Source organism: Rhea pennata, chromosome 3 (genome assembly GCF_028389875.1).
Source record: "Rhea pennata isolate bPtePen1 chromosome 3, bPtePen1.pri, whole genome shotgun sequence".
Classification (NCBI taxonomy): Eukaryota; Metazoa; Chordata; class Aves; order Rheiformes; family Rheidae; genus Rhea; species Rhea pennata.
The window spans coordinates 68,908,055-68,929,821 of NC_084665.1; the positions used below are offsets into that span (position 1 = coordinate 68,908,055).

At 42.3% G+C, this 21,767-nt stretch overlaps 1 protein-coding gene across 2 annotated transcripts in view; it reads left to right on the top strand.

Annotated features, from left to right (window-relative positions):
- Window positions 1-757: 757 nt before the first annotated feature.
- The window catches only part of ARHGAP18 (Rho GTPase activating protein 18), a 69,563-nt gene continuing 48,553 nt past the window's right edge, over window positions 758-21,767 (top strand). For both annotated transcript variants that reach the window (XM_062572560.1, XM_062572561.1), the window contains exon 1: window positions 758-885. In XM_062572560.1, coding sequence (XP_062428544.1) covers window positions 818-885 — 68 coding nt within the window. In that variant the 5' untranslated portion in view covers window positions 758-817. The remainder of the gene's footprint in view (window positions 886-21,767) is intronic.

Consider the following 21,767-nt stretch of genomic DNA (forward strand, 5'->3'; position numbering starts at 1 on the left):
AACTGTATCTAATCACAAATGAAGCTTTGCTCCCACAAACAAAATGAAAGAAAGGAAAGAAAGAAAAGGAAGGAAACAAAGGAAGTGAAGGTAAGGAAAGAAGGAAGGAAGAGAAAGAAAAAGAAAGAAAAAAGAAAGAAAATAAAAAAGGAAAAGGAAAATAAAAAAAGAGAAAGAAAGAAAAAGCAGCGCGAAACAGTCACTTTATTCATATGTGCTCTCGCATGGAAACCAATGGGGAAAAACCCGAGACGTTGCCCTGTGACCATGCCTGCCGTGGGGACAGGGTCCTGGCCGGGTCTGGGAAGCTGCCGTCAGGACAAAAAAAAAAAAAAAAAAAAAAAAAAAGTGTGCATACGTAAATATATGTATGTATGTGTGTGTGTGTGTATGTATACATGTATAAACATACATACATGCATATACTCACACACATATATATTTTCTAGTTGGCTAGCTACCGCAACACCGTGTGTGTGTGTGTGCGTGCGTGTGTGTGTGCGTGTGTGTGTGTGTGTTTTCAGACTTCAACAAAAAAGCGTGTTTAGAGGGGGCGTTGTGAGCTCAGCGCGCAGGGCTCTCCCGGGCCGGGCGGAGGGGAAGCCGCGCCGCGCCGCGCCGCGCCGCGCAGCCCTGCCGGCACCCCCGAGCGGCGGCGGCGCAGGAAGCGCTTCCGCCGCGGGCCCTGCCCCGCTCCGCGCCCGGCGGGAGGCGGGAGGCGGCGGCCGCGCTGCGCTGCGCCGCGCCGCGGCCTCGTCGCCCCGCGGCCTCGTCGCCCCGCGCCGGCGCCCTCGGGAGCTATGCGGCCGCGCACACCATGAGCTGGCTGTCCGGCTCCCGCGGCGTCGTGCTGACGGCCTACCACCCCAGCGGCGACCCCGGCGGGTGAGTGGCGGCGCGGCGGCCCCGCGGGCCGCGCCGGCGGCAGGTGCGGCGCGGCGCCGCGGTGAGAGGCGCCGCGGTGCTGGCGGCTGCGCTGCTGCCGCCGCTGCCGTAGAGAAGAAACGGAGCGGGCTCAGCGCGGAGCTCTTTCACGGGCTGATCGCGTTTCCCTAGTCCCCTAAGTGCCCTAGCAAGTTTTCTCCGTCTTCGCACTTTTTCCTGCGTTTTTCCAAGCTCCTTCTCCCCCCCGCCCATCCTCCAGTGACTTCCGCGCCCCGGGGAAGCCCGAGGCGTGCCGCAGGTGTTCGCGCCGCAGCAGCAGCAGGCGCCCGCCGCAGTGCAGGCGTCTGCGTTGGAACGGGCAGCGGCGGTGCCGGGGCGAGCCGTGGGCGCTCCTCGGCCGGGCGTTTTCGGACGTGGAGCGCGGAGGATCTGCAGGGCGCCGGGCGGGGGGTGCTGCCCGCTGCGCATCGCTGCTTTGTGCTTTGCATTGCTGTTACTTTTTAATGCGATGAGCTTAAGGATGGTGTGAGTAAGAGCAAATAATTTCTTTAAGGGTTCATCTTTTGGCTTAAAATGCAGAATTGATGACTGGCCAGTCTGGAGGCTGAGGACCTGCTAGTGCCTCGTAATGAATGTTTAATACAGGCAGAAGCATTACAGGCTTTTCCATAGCAGCACCCAGAAAGACTGTGCATGGAAGGAAGTTTTGTCATTATGGCCCATTCAGTCTTGTCTCTTCTTTGCTGGAATTGTCAACAAAGGTCCCATTGAAAAGGATGGGACTTCTATTAATGCTGTGGAGCTAGCTGAAGCTGGAAAGGTATTGAAACTGGCACATGACTTGCTTGCGTGCATAGGGAAGAGCATTTCTGATCAAAGAGATGGCAATCTGAGAGGGGGGAAAAAAGAGGAAGTACTCTACGTCACTCTGGACGAAAGATAACTGATACACCACAATGTGTCACACCAACAGTCAGTCCATGGCGGAGGCAACAGCTATCCTGAGACAGCCTAGGCAGTGGTTGGACTACAAACCCTCTTGTTTGTTGAGGGACTGCCTTCCTCGTAATTAATGTTAGTAATCAGTTCTACTTTAACTCCTGCTGTTAACTTAGCTATGTATGTAAGGGCACTGCAGAGCCATTTGTTTACTAGTATGTGCAAAATATGTGCATTTCTTCAAGGAAGTCACAAAATCCACCACTTTATTACTGTTTGTGGTGGTTTTTCTAATCTCGGATTTCTCCTACTTCTCGAATTTATCACTTAGGAAGGAGAGAGTAAAAACCGCTTCCCCTGTTCCTTGGGATAATCTCAGGATAAGGATCTGTGTTGCAAGATCGGTTCCCTCTTTCTATGTAGGACTGAGTAGATACATGACTTTGAGCTGCAGTTACTCTTCACCCACAGAGGCCTAGGATGAATGAAGGCAGTCCTGGGACTTGCTCTGTAACCTGGAAATTGCTCTCCAGTGCGGAGATAGCAGTGTTAGAAGGAGTGATCTCATGAGGTTCCCACTAATTTGCAGCTGCTTCTGGAGGCTGCTTCCTGGGTTAAGTGAGTTAATGCCATACAAATAAAAATTCCTTCAGGAATTGTTCTGATGTGGAATAAGCCCTATGGGCTTTAAGGAGTGTATATCGGGGAGGGGGATAAAATATGAAGAGCAGTCTTCTTTTCTTACACATACCACAGAAATGTGTGTGTAAAAGCTATGTAGAACAGGAGTTCCCACATTTGCTTGAGATCCACCACTGGCCATGTTGTGGCTTTCCAGGGCGGGTTACATTTTGCTCTCTAAACTAAGATCCCAAAGGATAACTTTCCACCTTTCTGCTGTACCACTCTAAATTTGGACTTTAGTCCTATGCCTTCCATCTTCATTAACCAGGATCTCAACTCCAGGGTTCTTATGCTTCTGTTCCCACCCATTCTATATTCCCAGTCTCTTTTCAATTCACTTCTGAAATGAAAGATACTTGGAATTTTATTTTCGTGGGGGCAGGAAGGCAGGGCAAATACTTGTAATATTGCATTTTTTTTCCCTGAAGAAAATTCTTTCAAGAAGACCAGTGGTATCCTGGGGTGCAATAGGAGGAGTGTTGCCAGCAGGTTGAGGGAGGTGATCCCACCCCCTCTACTCGGTCCTGATGAGGCCACATCTACAGTACTGTGTCCAATTCTGGGCTCCCCAGGACAAGAGAGACATGGAGCTACTGGAGAGAGTCCAGCACAGGGCTACAAAGATGATTAAGGGAGTGGAAAATCTCTCCTATGAGGAACGTCTGCGAGAGCTGGGCCTGTTTAGCTTGGGGAAGAGAAGACTGAGGGGGGATCTTATCAATATCTACAAATATCTTAAGGGAGGGTGTCAAGAGGATGGGGCCAGACTCTTTTCAGTGATGCCCAGTGACAGGACAAGAGGCAATGGGCAGAAATTGAAGCACAGGAAGTTCCGCCTGACCGTGAGGGGGGAATTTCTTCCCTGTGAGAGTGACGGAGCACTCGACCAGGTTGCCCAGAGAGGCTGTGGTTCCGTACCAGTGCACTAAGGTAACAAAATGCTGTTACACAGCGGTTTTTATGATCCAAGCCTAAAATCCAAATCAAGTAATAGTTAATTGATTTTAAAAGTTGTGGCCATAGATAGTTGACTACTACTCTCTGCTCCTTACCTTACAGGCCCGCTCTGTCTTGCCTAGGAGGCTGCCGCTGTGGGCTGTCTCTCTCTTGCTGCTCCAAATTGCCACATGAGTTAGTGTCTCTCTATATCTGTTTCCAGTGAGTCATTCTGCTTGCTCACCATCAGCCAGCGCGTGCCCTTCGCATGCACTTCTTAAACTCATGCAGAGGAAAACCACTTGGAGTTTCGAAGCTTTGCAAGCAGGTGCCTTTTTAACATCATGCCCTCTCAAATAGCCTCTGAGTCTTTGCTCATGCTAATGGCTTCCTAAAAAGGACTCAGACATTTCATAAAAAACAAAACATGGTTCTCCTCAGAGGCCATGTGGCTGGGCTCCCCCTCACTTATTCTACCCTATTTAAATGTTGTGCTGATTAGCTGATACATGCTTGTAAAATGAGAAGAAGAAGTTTGGTTTCCCTTAGGTGGAACTAAAAGGCAGTCCAGTTCTGTAAAAAGTGCTATGATGTGCTACCATAAAAGAGAAGATTGCCACCTCCTCAGGTCTCCTCTTTTGAGTGATACCTGCCAGCCATGGTCTGCTGTCCTTGAGCCCCCCTGCCCCACTTCAATACATGACTTACGTGGAGAGATATCAACTGAAACTTGGAGAAGTTGCCCTTTGTGGGTTGCTGTGTTAGTCTGCTTAAAACAAAATATTTACATATCTTTGTAAATACGGGCCTTACTCATGGCAGTAGTATCTGTGTTTGCTGTGGGAATTACTGACAAAGAAGGGGCACAAAAACTTGGTGTTTTCTACAGACAGCTAAGTTCTAACCTCACTCACTCGCTATTTGGTCTCCCTGAGAAAGATATCAGAAGATAGAAGTCCTTTGAGCTTTGAATATGACAGACTTTCACATACAGTAAATTGTCCACAATATATAATTTTTTAAAAAAATATTGACCGTAATAGAAAATACAAATCACATATACAAGAGGAATTTATTCTTTCATTACCAGAATTATCTGCTTTGTTCATTGTTTAAATGTTTACTCAATTTGATCTGAAAACTTAATAGTTTGTATCTCAGGCCAAGAAAAAATGCAGTAGTAAGCCTGAATTCATGCCTTCTCTCAAGGCCTCATCTTCCTTTTGTCTTCCTTTTTGCAGGGAGGAAAGCTCTCATTTCTCTCTCCCTTTTCCTACCAATGAGTCACTCTCGGCAATGAAGTCCAGTGAAATCCAGTGTGCAGAACTAAAGCCCTGTGAGGAATACATGTAACACCCAGGGTTCAAGCAGCAAACAAGTTGATTATTGCAACCCGCTTACGCTAGTAGGCCCCTTTGCCATTTCTTTTGCAGTCTGCCAGTACAGGACAGATTTCGTACTTTCCGTATCATCACAACATTTGTTGTTTCTAACACCTGTAATCTGTCTTTCATGGTGTCAACATGGACGGCTCAGCACAGAACCTTCCCTATGTGGCTTTGTTTTTGCAAAACAAATATCTGTCACACCACAGCTGACTTTACAAAATCATAGCAATCTTTTATCTGCTATGTTTGCAGGTTCTGCATGAGCACAGTCTTCATCTAAATATATTAAAAAAAATCTTTCCTGTCTTGGATTTGCCTTGTAATTTGTACAGTGCTTATTGTACAGTGCTTATTGTCTGATGCAGACCAACATACTCAAATGAAGCTGATAGCAAAAATGCACTAAGTCACTCTGTTTAGAATTGCTTTCGTTTCTTTTGTGCTTTATGGATATATGAATATGTAGTATACTGCAGGCACTTTGTTGCTCAGTTGCCACTGTGTTAATCCCAATAACTTGATCTACAGAGAACAAGATGTGGAAGCCTACCATTTCCTGCTTCCTGGATTCCAGATTCCTGCCTTCCTTGGTGCTTCACCAGTTTGCATGTGATTTCTTTTTTGAGTTTATCTGGCTTCTGTCTTTGGTTCTTAATATGTCTTTCTATAGATTGAAAAGCCCTCCTAGTGCCTGTTAACCTGTTGTTAAATTACTATTCAATTTTATTTTGCTAAACTGAATAAATAATTCTTTTAAAGTCTTGCTTTCTCCAGTCGAAAAGCAGAGTTGTCTCTTTTCTTCAGTCTCTCCTATTTTCAGCATCTTTCTTTACCTTTGCCCTGCTTCTTAACCTGTCCTCCCCATAAGCCCTAATTACATGCACTACTTCAGTGTCAGTCTTATGAGTGTCACCTACAAATGTAAATCACCTCCTTACTGCTATTTACCATCTTATCAAATTGGATATATCACAGTCACGTTGTCTTGCTTTGCTGAACATCCTGGTGGGGCTTGCTTTGACTTGTATGTCCTTTCTGAGCCCCAGATTTGCCTAAGTTCTCCTTTTTTTCCTGTGCAGTCCTCCATTATGTAGACGTGGTCACTGTTGCTTGCTCTGACACACATTTAGCATCTGTCAGGATTATAAGACAACATGATTTCAACAAACCCAGCTGATTAAATGACCTACGTCATTCATCATTGTAGATGCAGATTTGATGTAATGCTCTTCGCTGTCAGTGGAAGTAGTCCATTCAGTCCTACTCCAGATTGGGCCCTTAGATGGATAGAAAATGAGAATAACTGTGCTGAATCAGAGGAACTATGTAGCATAGGAGGCGAAAATCAGGGCCCTCTGAACATAGGCTTTCTTTTTTGTTTTAATGACATACAGATAAAGAGATGTCATGCTTGTCTAGCTGTATGTGGAGCATAAAAGCCTTTGAACATTTTAATTAAGGGCTTTCCATTTTTTCCCAAATGTGTACGTAGCCAGATGATACAGAACGTAGTACAATATATTACTAAATGTGCTGTTGTAAGCGTGTAGACTTTATTCAAAAGTGGGATGTAACTAAACTTCCCATGAGGAAAGAGCCAGAGGAGCCTTGTAAATCTGAGCTTTTATGTTATCTCTGAATGTGATATGACAGGAATACTTTGGTTTATGTCTATAAGTGTTTTTTCTTTTTTCTTTGAAGAGTAAAATTGTTGACCTTGTTTTCAGATAAGCCTAATGGCATTTTCAATCTGCTTATATTGGCACTCAATTTAAAAATGTTAATTAACTATTATTGCCAGTATTTTACTCATGTTTTGTGACTGTTACTAAAGGTTGGAGCTGAAAGCTTTAAGGCTTTAAAAGGCTCTTCATAGGTGCTCCAGAAACATTTGCAATGTGAGAATCCTTCTCTATAATTGTTTTCTTACTGGAGTTATTGACTTCATTTTTTCCTCTTATGAATTGGAATACTACAACTGAACTGAGCCCATAATTACAGTGAGTGATACAGAGGAGTTCCTGCTGTGTGTGGCTCTGCAGATTCCTGGTTATGTGGAGGTCACTGATTATCCACTCCAGACTCTGCAGTTAATGAACTTGGCCAGGGGAAAAAAAGTTCCACACTAGTAATTTTTCAGTATTTTAAACATGACAGTGGGCTATTTTGTGTGAGCTGCTTGTTTTTAAGGAATGTGTCTCCGCCATGGAATTTTGATCTCAAAATGATCGTGTTCAGACAGAGAATTTAAATATTTCTAGCCAAATAAGCATTTTTTTTTTAAGAATTTGGAAGTATAAGAATATATAGACCTAGTTTATGAAAGTTTTCTAAAATACAATTTTTAACTATCATTTTTTTAGGGCATAGTTTTGGTCAAACCCAAGTAGTATAATGGGGTGAGTGTTGTATAAAGACTCTTCCAACTCCTGAAAAGGTGAAGCTATGAACTTACTCTTTGGACATTGCTTTGTGTCTGCTGTCTTGTATTAGTGCAGGGTAAAAGTGAGCACAGAGGCAGTTACTTTACCTGGTCACCTTCCTGTGAAGACAACCTGTTCAGTGTATCCCTTCATTCTGTGAGTCTTTCTGTGTCCTGCCCTTCCTGCTACGTTGTTCTGACCCCATTAGACTTGAAGTGCTTACATGAGAACTTCAGGGATTTTGCTGGACTTCTTTCTACAACATCCTTCTTTTCTAGGGATGCCTCTAGGCCAAAAGGTGAGAAATGTGTAAAAAATATGTTAGAATATTTATTTTATAGTGCCCACAATATTTTTTGGAGGGCTTGGGGGTTTTAGGTTAAAGTGAAGTATTTGAGGAGGAACAAAATGAATGTTTCTGGTATGTTTAGAAATATCGTTGAGGTCGTCCCATACATGAGACAGCAACAAGGTAAGAGTAATGCTGTCTACATCAAGTAAACAAACATTGTGTGTACTCAGCGCCAAACTGTGGCAAAATGGCATATTTTGCATGATTTAGCATCACTACAAGTTTACAACTCCTCAGACCTCCTTTACTTCCTGTCTACCAGTCCTTAAATCACCCAGACAGCTTTCACTCTGACTTGGGGAAGTAGAAATTTTGACTTCACTTCCCCATCTGAAAACAGGGAGAATACTTAACAGGATATGTGAGAATTTTTTTCCAATGTTTAGTGATACAGCAGTTAATAAAATACTGTATTTGTTTAATTCTTAGTACTGCTAATCCACTGATTATTTTTAGCTGATTTCTATGTAACTGTCAGAACAGTACTTGGCTAAAGACAAGGTTACTGTTGAAATGTTCCCTCTATCAGAAAGTCTCTGCCTTTAATAAAACATGACATCAAGGTCCAGGAGTATACTGTATCAAGATGTAAATGGGAGCTTTGCTGTTGATTTAAGAGAGTGCAAAGTTAGGCTTTAACTGTACAAATAAAGCAGAAAGTTCTCATATGTTCTTCATGGCCCAAAGAGTCATGTAACTGTGATTATAGCCATGGTTATAAGTCTGTGATCCTAGGTACAAGCTAAGGAGCTTAGAGCGATAACCAAAAGTCTCTACTACAGAACAGCCAGGAATCAATGGTAGATACGGTCAGATACACAGCCATTACTTACCTGCCGATCATAGTGAGAGACTGGAGCTTGATTACTGTGGGCCAATGAAATATGCTTTCTCTCTCAGCAATTGGAAAGAGGATGATAGATCTAACAGTCTCTGTAGTCTGGTTTCTGGGACCTCAAAGCTTGATTTTCTTTGCTGGAACTAGATAAGGGAAAGCCAGTAATTATCAGAAATCAGAAAGCATTATCATTGTGGGGAATGTCTTCCCCATCGTTATCACTCCTGGACGCTCGGTGGTCAGGGCTCAGTACTGGGTCCCATCCTGTTTAACTTTTTCATCAATGACCTGGATGAGGGGACAGAGTGCCTCCTCAGCAAGTTTGCTGATGATACCAAGCTGGGAGGAGCAGCTGACACACCTGAGGGCTGTGCTGCCAATCAGAGAGACCTGGACAGGCTGGAGAGCTGGGCGGAGAGGAACCTCATGAGGTTCAACAAGGGCAAGTGCAGTCCTGCATCTAGGGAGAAATAACAGTGGGCACCAGTACAAGCTGAGGGCTGACCTGCTGGAGAGCAGCTCTGCAGAGAAGGACCTGGGAGTGCTGGTGGATGACAAGTTGACCATGAGCCAGCAATGTGCCCTTGTGGCCAGGAATGCCAGTGGTCTCCTGGGGTGCATTAGGCAGTGTTGCCAGCAGGTCGAGGGAGGTGATCCTGCCCCTCTACTCAGCCCTGGTGAGGCCTCATCTTGAGTCCTGTGTCCAGTTCTGGGCTCCCCAGGACAAGAGAGACATGGAGCTACTGGAAAGAGTCCGGCGTAGGGCTACGAAGATGATCAGAGGGCTGGAGCATCTACCCTATGAGGAACGTCTGCGAGAGCTGGGCCTCGTTAGCCTGGGGAAGAGAAGACTGAGGGGGGATCTTATCAATGTGTACAAGTCCCTGAAGGGAGGGTGTCAAGGGGACGGGGACAAACTCTTTTCAGTTGCCCCATGTGACAGGACAAGAGGCAATGGGCAGAAATTGAAGCACAGGAAGCTCCGCCTGACTGTGAGGGGGAATTTCTTCCCTGTGAGAGTGACGGAGCACTGGCACAGGTTGCCTAGAGAGGTTGTGGAGTCTCCTTCTCTGGAGATCTTCAAGGCCCTCCTGGATGCACCCCTGTTTACCATGTTCTAGGTGACCCTGCTTGAGCAGGGAGGTTGGACTAGATGATCTCCAGAGGTCCCTTCCAACCTTACTGATTCTATGATTCTATGGTTGGATCCTACTAAATAAGTTCGAATGGCTTGGCCATGCCGTCTTCTCCAGAGAAGCCTGTATTCCAGGTAGACTTGAGGAATATCTTCTTATTCTGTTGGAAGTGTTATCTTGAGAGATATACCGCGTTATTCCCCCCCCCCCTTTTTTTTTTCTTTTTTATCTTCATCATAGAATGTCTCCTAGGGCTTGTCCTTAGCCTTTGTTGTATAGAGTATAGGCTTTGTTGTATAGTGACAGTGGGTGCAAGTCATGGCCACATTAAGTTAAGTGCAGGCTGAAATGAGTGTGGATTTTGCTGAAAGTGGAGCTTCCTTCCAGGACCCACCTACACATTCCTGATCCTTTTCTTGTCTGGCAGTGGCATGTCTTAGCCAGTTGAGGTAGGCTGAGCTGTATCAAAAAAATCCAACTGAAAATATTGTTTGCAAGTGTGGTTTTCAGATGGACTAGTTTCTTAACCTGGCTCAGCAAGTGACTACGCTAGTGACAGTGCTGACAAAAGGGGAGTGATGGAAACCTCCAAGAAAGGAAAGGTTTGACAGAACCCTACAGCAGCAGCCTACACTTATGTCAACTTAACATATTCCATCTGAGGCTGCGATTTGACAAGGTCACTCAGTTTTATTAAGACCTGGCACTGGCTATGGCTATATCATATAAAGGACTGATTCACTTTGTCAGTTCAGAATTGTTAAATATATTTGATGGCTTAACTTTTTACTACCAGGTTTTTATTTGGTTCCAGTATAGTTTGTCCTTTTTCAGCCACTCTGAAGCTAGCATAAATTTAAACTCTGGCTGATTTAGTCCTGACTTGTAATGTTTGGTGGTTTGATAGTGCACGTCTTCTATCTGCAAAAGGCACGTTGCAATGTGAGAAGAGATCCTCGGGATCCAGTTGCATTACCTGGTGGGAAGTGCTGTGGAGCATCTGTACTTTCCTTACCAAATTGTAAGTTGCTTGGTCTCATAGTGTACTATTTTGCAGTGGTGAATTAAAAGACACAAAAGATACAAAATGGAGAAATATAGCTCTTAATGCCATTTTCAGGTGCTAGGAATGCAGCTCTGCCATGACTGCAAAACTGCTGCATGAGACAGAGCATTCGTGCTTGAGTCTACAACAGCCAGTGCAAGGAGCCAGTTTTGTGATCAAAGCAGCTTGTGATGCAAATCTGATGGAGTCTGGAGAACCGAACACTGAGGGTTATAGAGAGGATACAGACTGCAGCTCTACAGCAGTTAAGCACTGGCATGGAGGCTGCCTTGGGATCGCAGAATCAGAAGGTGATGGACATATATGTAGGACAGAAACTCAGTGGCAGCTGGTGACTGGTAACAGTTTGGCTCTGGAAAAATCAATGATACAGGTTACTGCTGTCAAAGTGAGCAAGTCTATAAAGCTTTTCCACAAGTTAGCGTGGCTGGTTTTGAGGAACAGACAAATTCTGTGAAATAGGCACTGATGATTTGATAGGGCATTGGTGCATCCTATTTCTGTTCTGTGCCCCTTCCTTTACCTAATCTACAATTAAGTTGTGTATAAAAAGCTGTGAAGCATGTTAGATGACAGAAGATGATGTTCTGACAAAATGAGATCCCCACAGTATTTTTTACTATTCCCTTTCTAAGTCATTGCCATATTTGATAGGATGTCAGGACAACTGTTTAGTACACACAGAAGAGCAAATGTGCAAAACAATGGAGATTTAGCGTCTTTCAAAATAATTTAATTTTTTTAAAACATGGTGAGCAGTGCTTCACAAAAAGAGACAAAAGCCCAACTTTGCTTGCCACATTCTGTAATGAATCTCAATTATAGTAAACGGTTGATAAGCTTTTGAAAGCTTGCTGGTTATATTGTATCTAAACACACCTTTCTTTGCTCTGAACTTTGCACCAGAAAGATCAGTATAACTTCATGATGTGCAGGGTAGTACATCAAAGCAATATCAGAAATGAGAACTATAATCAACATAAGTCATATGATTTACTATAGTAAACAGAAACAAGCTGTGTTTTCCCCTCAGTAATGTTTTATTTTGCAAGAGTAAAGAGGTTAATGTTAAAGACATTAAATATATAAAATATTATACATATCTTATATAGATCATTAAAAATAGTACTGATTACAATGTCTAAGCATCAGTCCAGTGACTGGAATTCTTTCTGCTTTCTCCTTTCAGAGAAGGATATTCACACTGCAGTACATGTTGCTTTCTGAGGTAAAAGCTAAGAAAAATACTGTGTTTGAATTTTTTGCTATGGACGGTGTGTACAAGAACAAATAAAAAAAAATATATATTTTCTCCTGTAGGAGATAGCTCATCAAAATTTATGGGGATTTCACTAAACACAAACCTCAATATAGGTTGTTGTAATTTCTTCTAAGAAGTTTCATGTTAAATAAATATATGTTTTTAATCTTTGAAATACAGATTAGATGAAAATCAGTTTTCATTGTATACTTTTGGAGAAGTTGCAAAGTGAGGTAAAGTTACTTAGCAGTGTAAAAGCTGCCTTTAGTCCGTGCATCTTTACAAGACCCCATGGGAAGGGAGACCAAAGATTAATTCAGAATAAGCAACTTTATATGCTCATCTTTTCAAACCATTCCAGTTTTGTGGGACTCTGGAGGCAGTCTCTTAATAGGATTTTAACAACTGGGAATTCTCTCTCATAAAAATGCCAGTGCCCTTAGTGGTAGCTTTTTGGCGGTATGTCTCTCCCATCTTTATGTCTTGCAGTAGACTCAAATGCTTGAGCTAGCACCAGGCTGAGCCTGTTTGATTGATAGGTACGTTCTGTCCGTCTCCATAGCAGTACGGCTGTTTTAATGTGCTCTTGAGCTAGGCGGAGAAAGCCTTTCCTTTAACCGAGCTTTTCCTTTAATCTGGTTTGGATTTGTTTGTTTTTTCCCCACGTGTTGTATGGTGTTGACACAGATGCACAGCTTCTGATTTTGGACAAGGTTGGTGGCTTCTGTATGCTTCTGGAGCATGCTCCATTACGTTAGCCTTGTGGAGGTTTTTGAACTTGTTTCCTTCATGCCCTTCCAATCTTGTTGCGTGGATATTTTCATAGGAAAATATAATTCAACTTTGAGCCAAAAGGCCTTTAGCTCATTAGAGGATGTTTCTCCAAGCAGATTGCTTTGCTCAAGTCGCTAGTGAGAGATACTCCTTATAAACAGAAGAATGGAGGTCACATCTGGGTATACTAGTACATTACATTTTCATTTTATTTGCAGTCTTCTGTACAGGTAAGGGTAGAGATAATCTTAGTGTCATGTAAAAATGCAAACATTTTTAAGTGGGTTAATTGGTAAATGTTGTTTATTACAACATATACTGGCTTCTGACAAAATGCCTTTGTATCCATCTGTAGTTGTAATTCAGTTTACTGGCTTGGAACACTTAAGTTTTTGGTTAGCAGTGTTGCTCTAGACAACAATTTTCAATATAAAACCCTGTTAATAGGCTGCTATACATCTCTGTCTGCAACTAAAAGTTGTTCTCTGTTTTGATGGATTTCTTTCCTTCCATTTTATAATACCTATATTGTGTTAGTATATATGCTTTTATAGGAATAGATGATCTGGAATTCTATGGGAATTTGACTTCTGTTCTCTGTCATGTGAAGATTTCATTGCACCTGGGCATACAGGTCATTTTGTACGTATGCCTGTTAAACTCTTACTTAAATTTTGCTTTATTTTGCTTTCATTTTGTTTTATTCAACTTGTAGATGAGGCTTTGGAGGTAGAAGCCTTTTACTACAGTGTGCAACATCATCTATTAATGAATATCTCTGATTTAATATATGATATAATGGGGGGACTCATGCTCAGAACACTGTAGAACTGCTTAAAAGCTATTAAAACTGAAAAGATTTCCGGTGAAGTCCATCAGATATTCCACAATATTACGGTCTTTGCAAAAAAAATTCTGTTCTTCAGAATATTTGGAAAGTTAGAAGGCTGGAAATGAAAAGTCACCAGACAGTGTCTCATTTTACACAGCACTGTTCCAATAATTGTCAAGGCTATTCAACTGTCACTTCCATCTAAAACTTCCTAGCTGATTAGCATCTCATCTCTCATCTAAGAAACTTAATCCATTATATCATAACATTATTGGTATGAGAATTTAGTCTGTTCATATTTAAGGTTGAAATTATCTTTTATAGGGTTCTGGAATTGCCAAACATATTTTGTTGTTATCTTAGGTTTTATTTTTTAGATACATCCCTCATTTTTGAATAAAAAGATACATTTATACAGTACATTCTTTATATCATTACTGAATTGTTTCTGTTTGGCTTTAAAACCTTTTTCTCACTTGGAGCTTAAATTAATTGTATTAGGAGTTTTCTTACAACTGATGAAATTTATCAGAGTCAAAATATTAGCATGAAAGTAGATAGCTTGACTGAGGGTGGAAAACAAAAAAAAATGCTCAGGGAAAAATATCCTAGCATCATAAGAAGATTTGGAAAGAAGGAGCAATGCTTTTGCAGCTTTTATAACCAGTGGGTGAGCTGTAGCAATTTAAAGCTTTAATTTTTTAACTTTAGCTGTCTTTCTTTTATTCTGTGGCTTGTCCTGAGCCAACCAGAGATGATACCTTATCCCATTTCAGGCTGCTGCTGTCACCAGAAGCAACTGCTAGTACTTCAAACAAGGAAAAGACTTGCAATAATGCATGTAATGTATGAAGTATTTTTACCATACATAGTGATACCTCTGTGTAAGTGCTAGAGCACGTGTTCTGTTGGCAGCACAGGCCTTTTCCAAGTTTCCCATTCAGTAGTAAGCTGAACTATATTCTTGTAGCAGATGGTGCCTCGGGAATACCTGAGTATCGTTTGAATGAGAATGGCGATTGTTTGGCTGCCTGTAAATGATGGTGGTTTTCTCCTCCTCTTGGGACGCTGGTGCTCTTGCATAGCCCCCATACGTGGGACTTTCATGAGAGCTAATAAACAGTGCAAGGAGTGGGCTGCAGGAGTAGGAAGAAAGAGGGAGAAAACCACCAGTGAATCAAAAGGTCCTTTCAGTGGAGGGATAGCTGAACTCTACAGAAGGCTTAAAAGACTGCAATCAGAATTCAGTCAGTAGCATTTTTTTATAACTAAATAAAAGACAATCTTGCCCTTTTATAGCTTTTTCAGTACTAAAAAAGGCCCACTTCCATTGTTACTATAATGAAGTAGAATTCAAAATGAAATGTAGGTGAATTTATATGATCAGAATGTGCCACAATCCTGTTGACTTTAAAAAGTAATCAAAATAATTAAGCAAATTCTCAGGGATTGTGTTTATTTTTAGGCAGCACCTAATAAATTCCTGTGGCCTTTAGTGAGTGTGAGCTTAACTGCTTGAGCTTAGTGAGGAACAGAATGATGCCGAGGTAACTAATAGGATAACTACTAAGGATGGCATTTGCATCCATCTTTATTACAGTCCACAGCAAACCATGTCCTCAGGAGGAAGGAAGAGGGAAGTTCACCCTCTGCATATCTCTGTGGGGCCCAGAGGAATTACTAGACTTGCAGTGCAGAACTGACTTTCGTTCTGTGACTGTCAGAGTATGGAATAGGGTATTTGCATGTCCAGCTGGTATTGGTAATTCATGGTGAAGAGACCATTATATCAGGGGCGTGCTGCTGAGTTCACTCTTTTGCCCCACCAAATCGCAAGGGCTAAGTGGTGAAAATACTTTGTCTGTGCCCACACAGCAGGTCCTCAATGTATCTAGGAAGTACCTTGCAGCCCTTACTCTGTACCAGGCTCATCCCATCAGCCTGGCAGAGCTCCCTTGTTGTCCTCTATGCCAGGAGCTTGTCTGCCATGTGCAGAGCACTGGGGTATGCTGCGTAGCCATACCCGTGGGACCCTACCTGCTGCTCTCCTCTCACAGCTACCTTATGGATCTTACCGTACGAGTGTGTACATATTGGTAGTAAATCCGCAGTGGTATGTCATCCTCCAGATCAAGAGCAGGGCATTGATTTATTGATACAGAGGCTGCCTTTGTGGTTGGTCGCCATTAGCTCTGGCAATGCAGAACATGTTTCTCAGGCCTTCATCCTGATCCCAAAATACATTGCATTGCTTGTTGATGGTAGTCCATAGGGGTTGTCTAGTAGCCTGACAGTTTTATCTCAGGAGGTCTACTTTCTCCTTAATGGTCTTCAATCTCTGTGAGGCCATATGCTGTCCAGTCTGCTTCCAGCCAGTTGCCATCTCAGGAGAGTGGGAGTGTACTGCTATGGTAAGAAGTCATGGCGCACTCAGCTGTGCTGGGATACTGATAGGACATCTGTATCCATGTAGTGCCCTAAGGAGGAGGACTGTGCCTCTTTCAGCCAGAAGAGGCTGTTGTTCGTTTTCCGTTAGCAGGGCTCCCTTATGCCTCTTGGTTCTGCTTTTCCGGAAGCACCTACTCTGCAAGGTTGCCACCCAATTGCTGCTGCTACACATTTGGGATTTGGCCTGCTCATCGTCTGTTTGGGTGAGCTTTCCATAATGTTGAGGAAACCATTAAAGCAAAGAGATGTTGTCAAGATGCCTAAATGTGCTTTCTGCTAGATACGCCATGTTCTGCCTGTCCTATTTGTCTGGCTTACTAGCTTGGAAGAAAGCCAGAGTGGCTGGCAAATCCAGCTGTGTCAGGCTCACATATGGTAACTGCTGGACGTATGTGACTCAAATGTATATTCTGGTTCCCTTACAGGATGTTATGCAGGTGTTTTCCTAAGGACCTGTAGGATTAAATGTCATTAAGGAAAAACTAAAGACAGCGCTCAGCCAGAGCCCTTATCCTGTTCTGGGAAGTCTTCTGCAATGTCAAATAGAAGGAATAATGCAAAGGAAAAAGGAAAAGCACACGTTTTTTTTTGTGAGTGTGTGAGGTGGCTTAGCTGCTCAAAGTGGCTCAGCGTGTTAGACTGGCTTGTGCTGTGTTTGAAGAGGCCTGTGTGTGAGGACAGGGGGATCCAGGGATCTGGCACGTGGTTGTTTAGGAGTGTGGATTTAGGGTCCTCCAAGAAGGGTGCTTGAAGGATGGTGTCTGCCTCTTGCAATTGCTGAAAAGCGTGGGCTGGCCTAGGAGTATCGCCCTTGGCGGGTATTCCCCCAGGGGCCCTCTGAGGTTGTGAAGAGAGTGTGAACCAAGAAATACTGAGCTGAAGAGCATTACTCGAGCAGTCTTGTGGAACAGTGTGGAGGCAGCTTCTGCGTATTATCTCATATAAAGCAAGATTGTGGGTACTTGGTAATAAAAAGCAACAGTGACTCTAAGAGAACATTGCACAGATCATGCGAAGTGATATTACTTAGTTCAGAGTGAGCAGCAGAAAAGGGAAGTTGTCTAGAGGGCAGGGTCAATGCAAATAACCCTAAAATCTTTATTGCACTTTCCAGATTTTCAAAGAGCAAGGTGATCTGGGTATCTCAGGTGAAGACACAAAACAAGAAGCTGTCAAGTATACGAACCAGTTTAGAGAATTCAGAATTCAGCAAGTAGTATTGTTTAGGCATATGGGTATTTGTCATCTTTGAATGTCTGCTTTCTCCTTTATGTTAAAATGTGTTGTAGATTTTGTGCAACAGAATTTCAGCTTCCCTTGCCATTGCTATATTGGCATTAATTACAGGTTTTAAACCCTTTTGAAGCTGACAGGTGTATTCTTCCATTTCGGTGTTAAACTACTAGAACTTGTACCGTCTTTATAAATATATAATAAGGTTTTGTCCCGATACCTTACTTTGCTGAGTAAATTAGTCTTTATTCTTTGAGATAGAGTTGACTGTTTATACTATTAAATTGACTGCTTACACAATAAAATATTTCCGGTGTCCAAAGAAACTCTTAATATTGCCAGAGTATGTTTTCAGGGTGGAAAATATTAAGCAGCAGTTCCCTAAAATCTAGGGGAAAAGGGAAAGAAGGAAGAAAGAGAGATTTTAGGATTAGGCCACTGTCATAATATGCTTTCAAATTAATTATAAAGGAATTTTCATATGTGACTTAATATTGCATGCAGCAAATGTTTTTTTCTGTGTACATATAATACTGTATAAAGACATATGGTATTTATTTGTAGAAAATGTGTTTCATAATGTGAAGTACAGATGTCCAGCTTTGGGAGCTTTGTCCTGTAATGAAAAAACAGATAGCAATACATAAGTGTGCATCATACTGCTCTTGTTCTTCTGTATACAGTATATGAACATATGGCCAAAGAAAATATAAATTTGTATTTATTACCGGGGTCTGTAACGTAGCATCTTAGTGTTATGAACGAATATGTTCTATTTTTATCTTGTTTATGCATAGGAACATGTCTGAAGTCAAAGTCATTAATTTAACTCCTAGATACATTGGGAAGGTTAAAAAATGGTACAGTGTCTTTTTTTTGCCTGCTTTAGGTCTTTGGTGATTGATTCCTCTCATTTGGGCATGCAGTGTTAGAGTTATGGCTAGCGCTAAGGATTTAATCATTCTGAAAAGACTGATTGATATTAGTTAATGTTGCTTTATATAGCTGATTGGCATCTCCCCGAAATAGGCTGATACCTGTTTAGAGCAATAATCGTGGGGAATATTATCAGCTGAAAAACCGTATGTGCCACCTACATGTTGATTTGGAAACCAGTATCTGTCATATTTATGAGATGCTAGTAAAGAAAGGGGCATTGGTTAGGAAGAAAAACAGGATTTTCTTAAGTAATTTCTCTTAAGAATTATCATAATAATTTCAAAATCTAAGTAATTTTAAATTGTTTTTATATAATACCTAAATCTCAGATTCTTGCTCTGTCAGTCTGCATTCTCTTTTTGACATATGCAACTTAAACTAAAGTTGGTAAGAGCTCTTTTGTTTAGTTTCCATGATTTTTAAAACATGCTTTTTTTCCTTGTTGCCCTAGCAGCGTGTTTTTTTCACCTCTAGGACAAATAGCCTTTGCATTCTGGGAATATCAAGCTTCCCTTTTCGAAAACGGTTTTGAGCATTTGCTCTTGCCCACAGCCTGCCGGGCCCCTGCGTTAAGTTGTCATGATCTCCCTACCCCTGCACGCGCATGGGAGCCGCTGCTTACTGCAGGAAGAAGACTCAGCTTAAAGAAAGAAAAAAATGTAATGCTGTGAGTGGAAGTGAGGGTTGCATATGTAAAATACTAGATTAACTAAGAACAAGCTACATATGGGATAGTTTTTTAGGATTTTTCTTTTTGAACAGTTGGTTGTATTAAGTAATAGGTCACTTAATTGGTGCATTTATTTCTTTTTTTTCTTTTTTTTTTAATTTCCGGTGTTTGTTGTCTGTTTTTTTCCCTGTTGTTTTGTGTTGCGTTCCCTTTGCTTTCTCCCTCTCACAAAACCAAAGCAAAGCAAACCTCTTTTCAGTGGGTAGTGTCGGAAGCTGTTTTGGTGTTGAAGCCCTGATGCGCTTCTTTTTTCTCTCTTAACCTGTGGTGGTTTGAAACAAATGAGCTGCTGGCGCTCTTAAATTACAGGCCGGGCTGCTGCTGGCTTCCAGACTTGCATATCTGTATACTTGATTTGTAAGTGAAGTGACATATTATATTTATGCATGCAAGAACCAGTAAAGCTTTGCAGAGGGCTTGGTTGAAAAATTTACACACCTTTATGTCTTTTCTGCCGATATTTGGAAAGATAGAGGTGGTAACAAAGGCAGAGAGGGAAGGACTGGCTCTGTGATTCCTAATAGCTTCCAGTTTTTGTCATTTGTCTACTGATGTCTTAACAACCACCACCAATGTGAGGGGGAGGGAAGATACTAATGTAATTTTATTTTATTTTATGGGGTTCCTGCTGGGCCGTAGAACCTCTGGAAGCGTTCGTTAGTGCATGGTATATAACAGAGAGGGCTGTGAACAATTTAGTTGTTGTATCCCAGGAACAGATATTTCCCAAGAGGATTTGCCAAGGAAAAAAAGGAATTCAGTAGAAAAAGAGAAGATGCAATGTCTGAGCCTGAATTAAACCCTGCTTGCCCGTCTCTTAATCTCCCCTCGCCTTCAGGGCTGCTCCTTGGCCTCCCCGACGCCTCGCTGTGGTTTCTGCAGGCACGGCGTGCTCTGGTATCGCGGCGGGGCCCTCCCGCCGGCTCCCGGTGCGGGCTCCTCTGCCGCCTGCTCTCCGCGTCGCCCCGCTTTTGCAGGAGCGTGTTTATCCGCTTCGTTCCCGCGGCTCCTTCGTGGTGGTTTGTTTGGATAATGGAAGCGGTTTCCTTACCGCACGTCTTGAGACTCTGGCGTGGATTTCCTTGCATGCAGGCTCATGCAAATTCATTTATAATTTATTCTGGATATTAGGATTATGTTGTAATAAATTGACTATTTATGCATGCCAATTTTTTCAGGCATAAACTGAGCTAGTGAATTGTGCTGTAGGCCTTATATTTATAACTAACAGGGTTATACATCTAACTAATAGGTTCTTGAACATGGTGAGAGCTAGTGCTTTTAGAGAGCTAATTGCTTTTAGAGGCATAAAAGTGACTCCAGTATCATTTTGTCTCTGTAACTGTACTTTACTAGATAGTCCTGGTATTTGTTACGATAGCTGAAATTGGGCTTTGCTAACAGGCTTTTTTTTTTTTTTTCTTCCTGTGAAAAGAAAAATAAATTATTTAAATCTTTCCTCTCTGTGACTCTCAATAATGGAATTACAAGTACTGTATCTGTTTCACTTTCCATTTTATTCTCTTCGATATTTGTAGAGTCTGAAGTAATCTTAAACAGGTTTTATTCTCTTCTTTGTGAGAAGATTAGTTCCAGTGGTTTTCTTACAAGATTGCAGACTTTCTTTTTTTAACAAAATGGAGTGTACTTTTAAAATACATATGATATGTCTGAATATTTTCCCAATAAGCTGCAGGAGAGTTATTATAGAGAACATGCTTTGTATGTGTTTTTTAATGGTATTAATTGTAGCGAATGAAAAGAATCAGAATTACAGAGGAAAGCATCTGTGTCCGTATGAGGACAGATGATGTGGAAGGCATTTAGAAGGAATGAGAAAGGTGCATAAATGGACTAAGGGACAGAGTAGAAAATATGACAGAAGAGATTCCAGTGGCTCCATTATTTTCCTTTTTTTTTTTTTTTCCTAGCTCCGTGCAATATGTTTTCTTTAAAACCAGAGCCTTAAATATTAGGGTTGTCTGAAAGGGAAATAAGCTGAGGGTCTGTTGAGTTTGAGGACTAGCTTCTGTTTTCATTCAGTGGAACACAAGGCTCTGTAGCGACTTCCAGCTCTGCTGAGAATGGGCATGAGTTAGAATCACAGAATCAGTCAGGTTGGAAGGGATCTCTGGAGATCATCTAGTCCCTGCTCAGCAGGGTCACCTAGAGCATGTTAGACAGGGGTGCATCCAGGCAGGTCTGTTTTTTGCCCTTTTTGAAGACTGGAGTGACCTTGGCTTTCTTCCAGTCCTCAGGCACCTCTCCAGTTCTCCAGGACTTTTCAAAGATGATGGAGAGCGTCTTGGCAACAACATCCGCCAGCTCCCTCAGTACCTGTGGGTGCATCCCATCTGGGCCCATGGATTTGTGGATGTCTAGCCTGCCCAGAAGGTCTCTAATCCTATCCTTCACAATCAAAGGAAAGTCTTCCCTTCTCCAGACTTTCTCCTTTGTCTCCAGGCTCTGGGATTCCTGGGGGCTGCCCTTAGCAGTGAAGACTGAAGCAAAGAAGGCATTCAGTAATTCTGCCTTCTCTGTATCCCTTGTCACCAGGGCCCCTGCCCCATTCAATAGCGGGCCCACATTTTCCCAAGTCCTCCTCTTGCTGCTGATGTATTTGAAGAAGTCCTTCTGGTTGTTCTTGACAACCCTTGCCAGACTTAATTCCAAATAGGTCTTAGCCTCCCTCGTTGCAACCATGAGTTGCCTGGGTACTTATAAAAATATTGTCAATTGTATGACTGTGTATATACAGGCCAACCATTAGGTTTCCTCATTGCCCTGTTTTCCTCTCTGGCAGATTTGGCCCTCTGAGGAATAGGGATTTCTCTTCCTAAAAAGTATGCTCTTGAACCAGAAATTTCTATATGTGGGCAAAAAACAGGTATATGCAAAGCCTC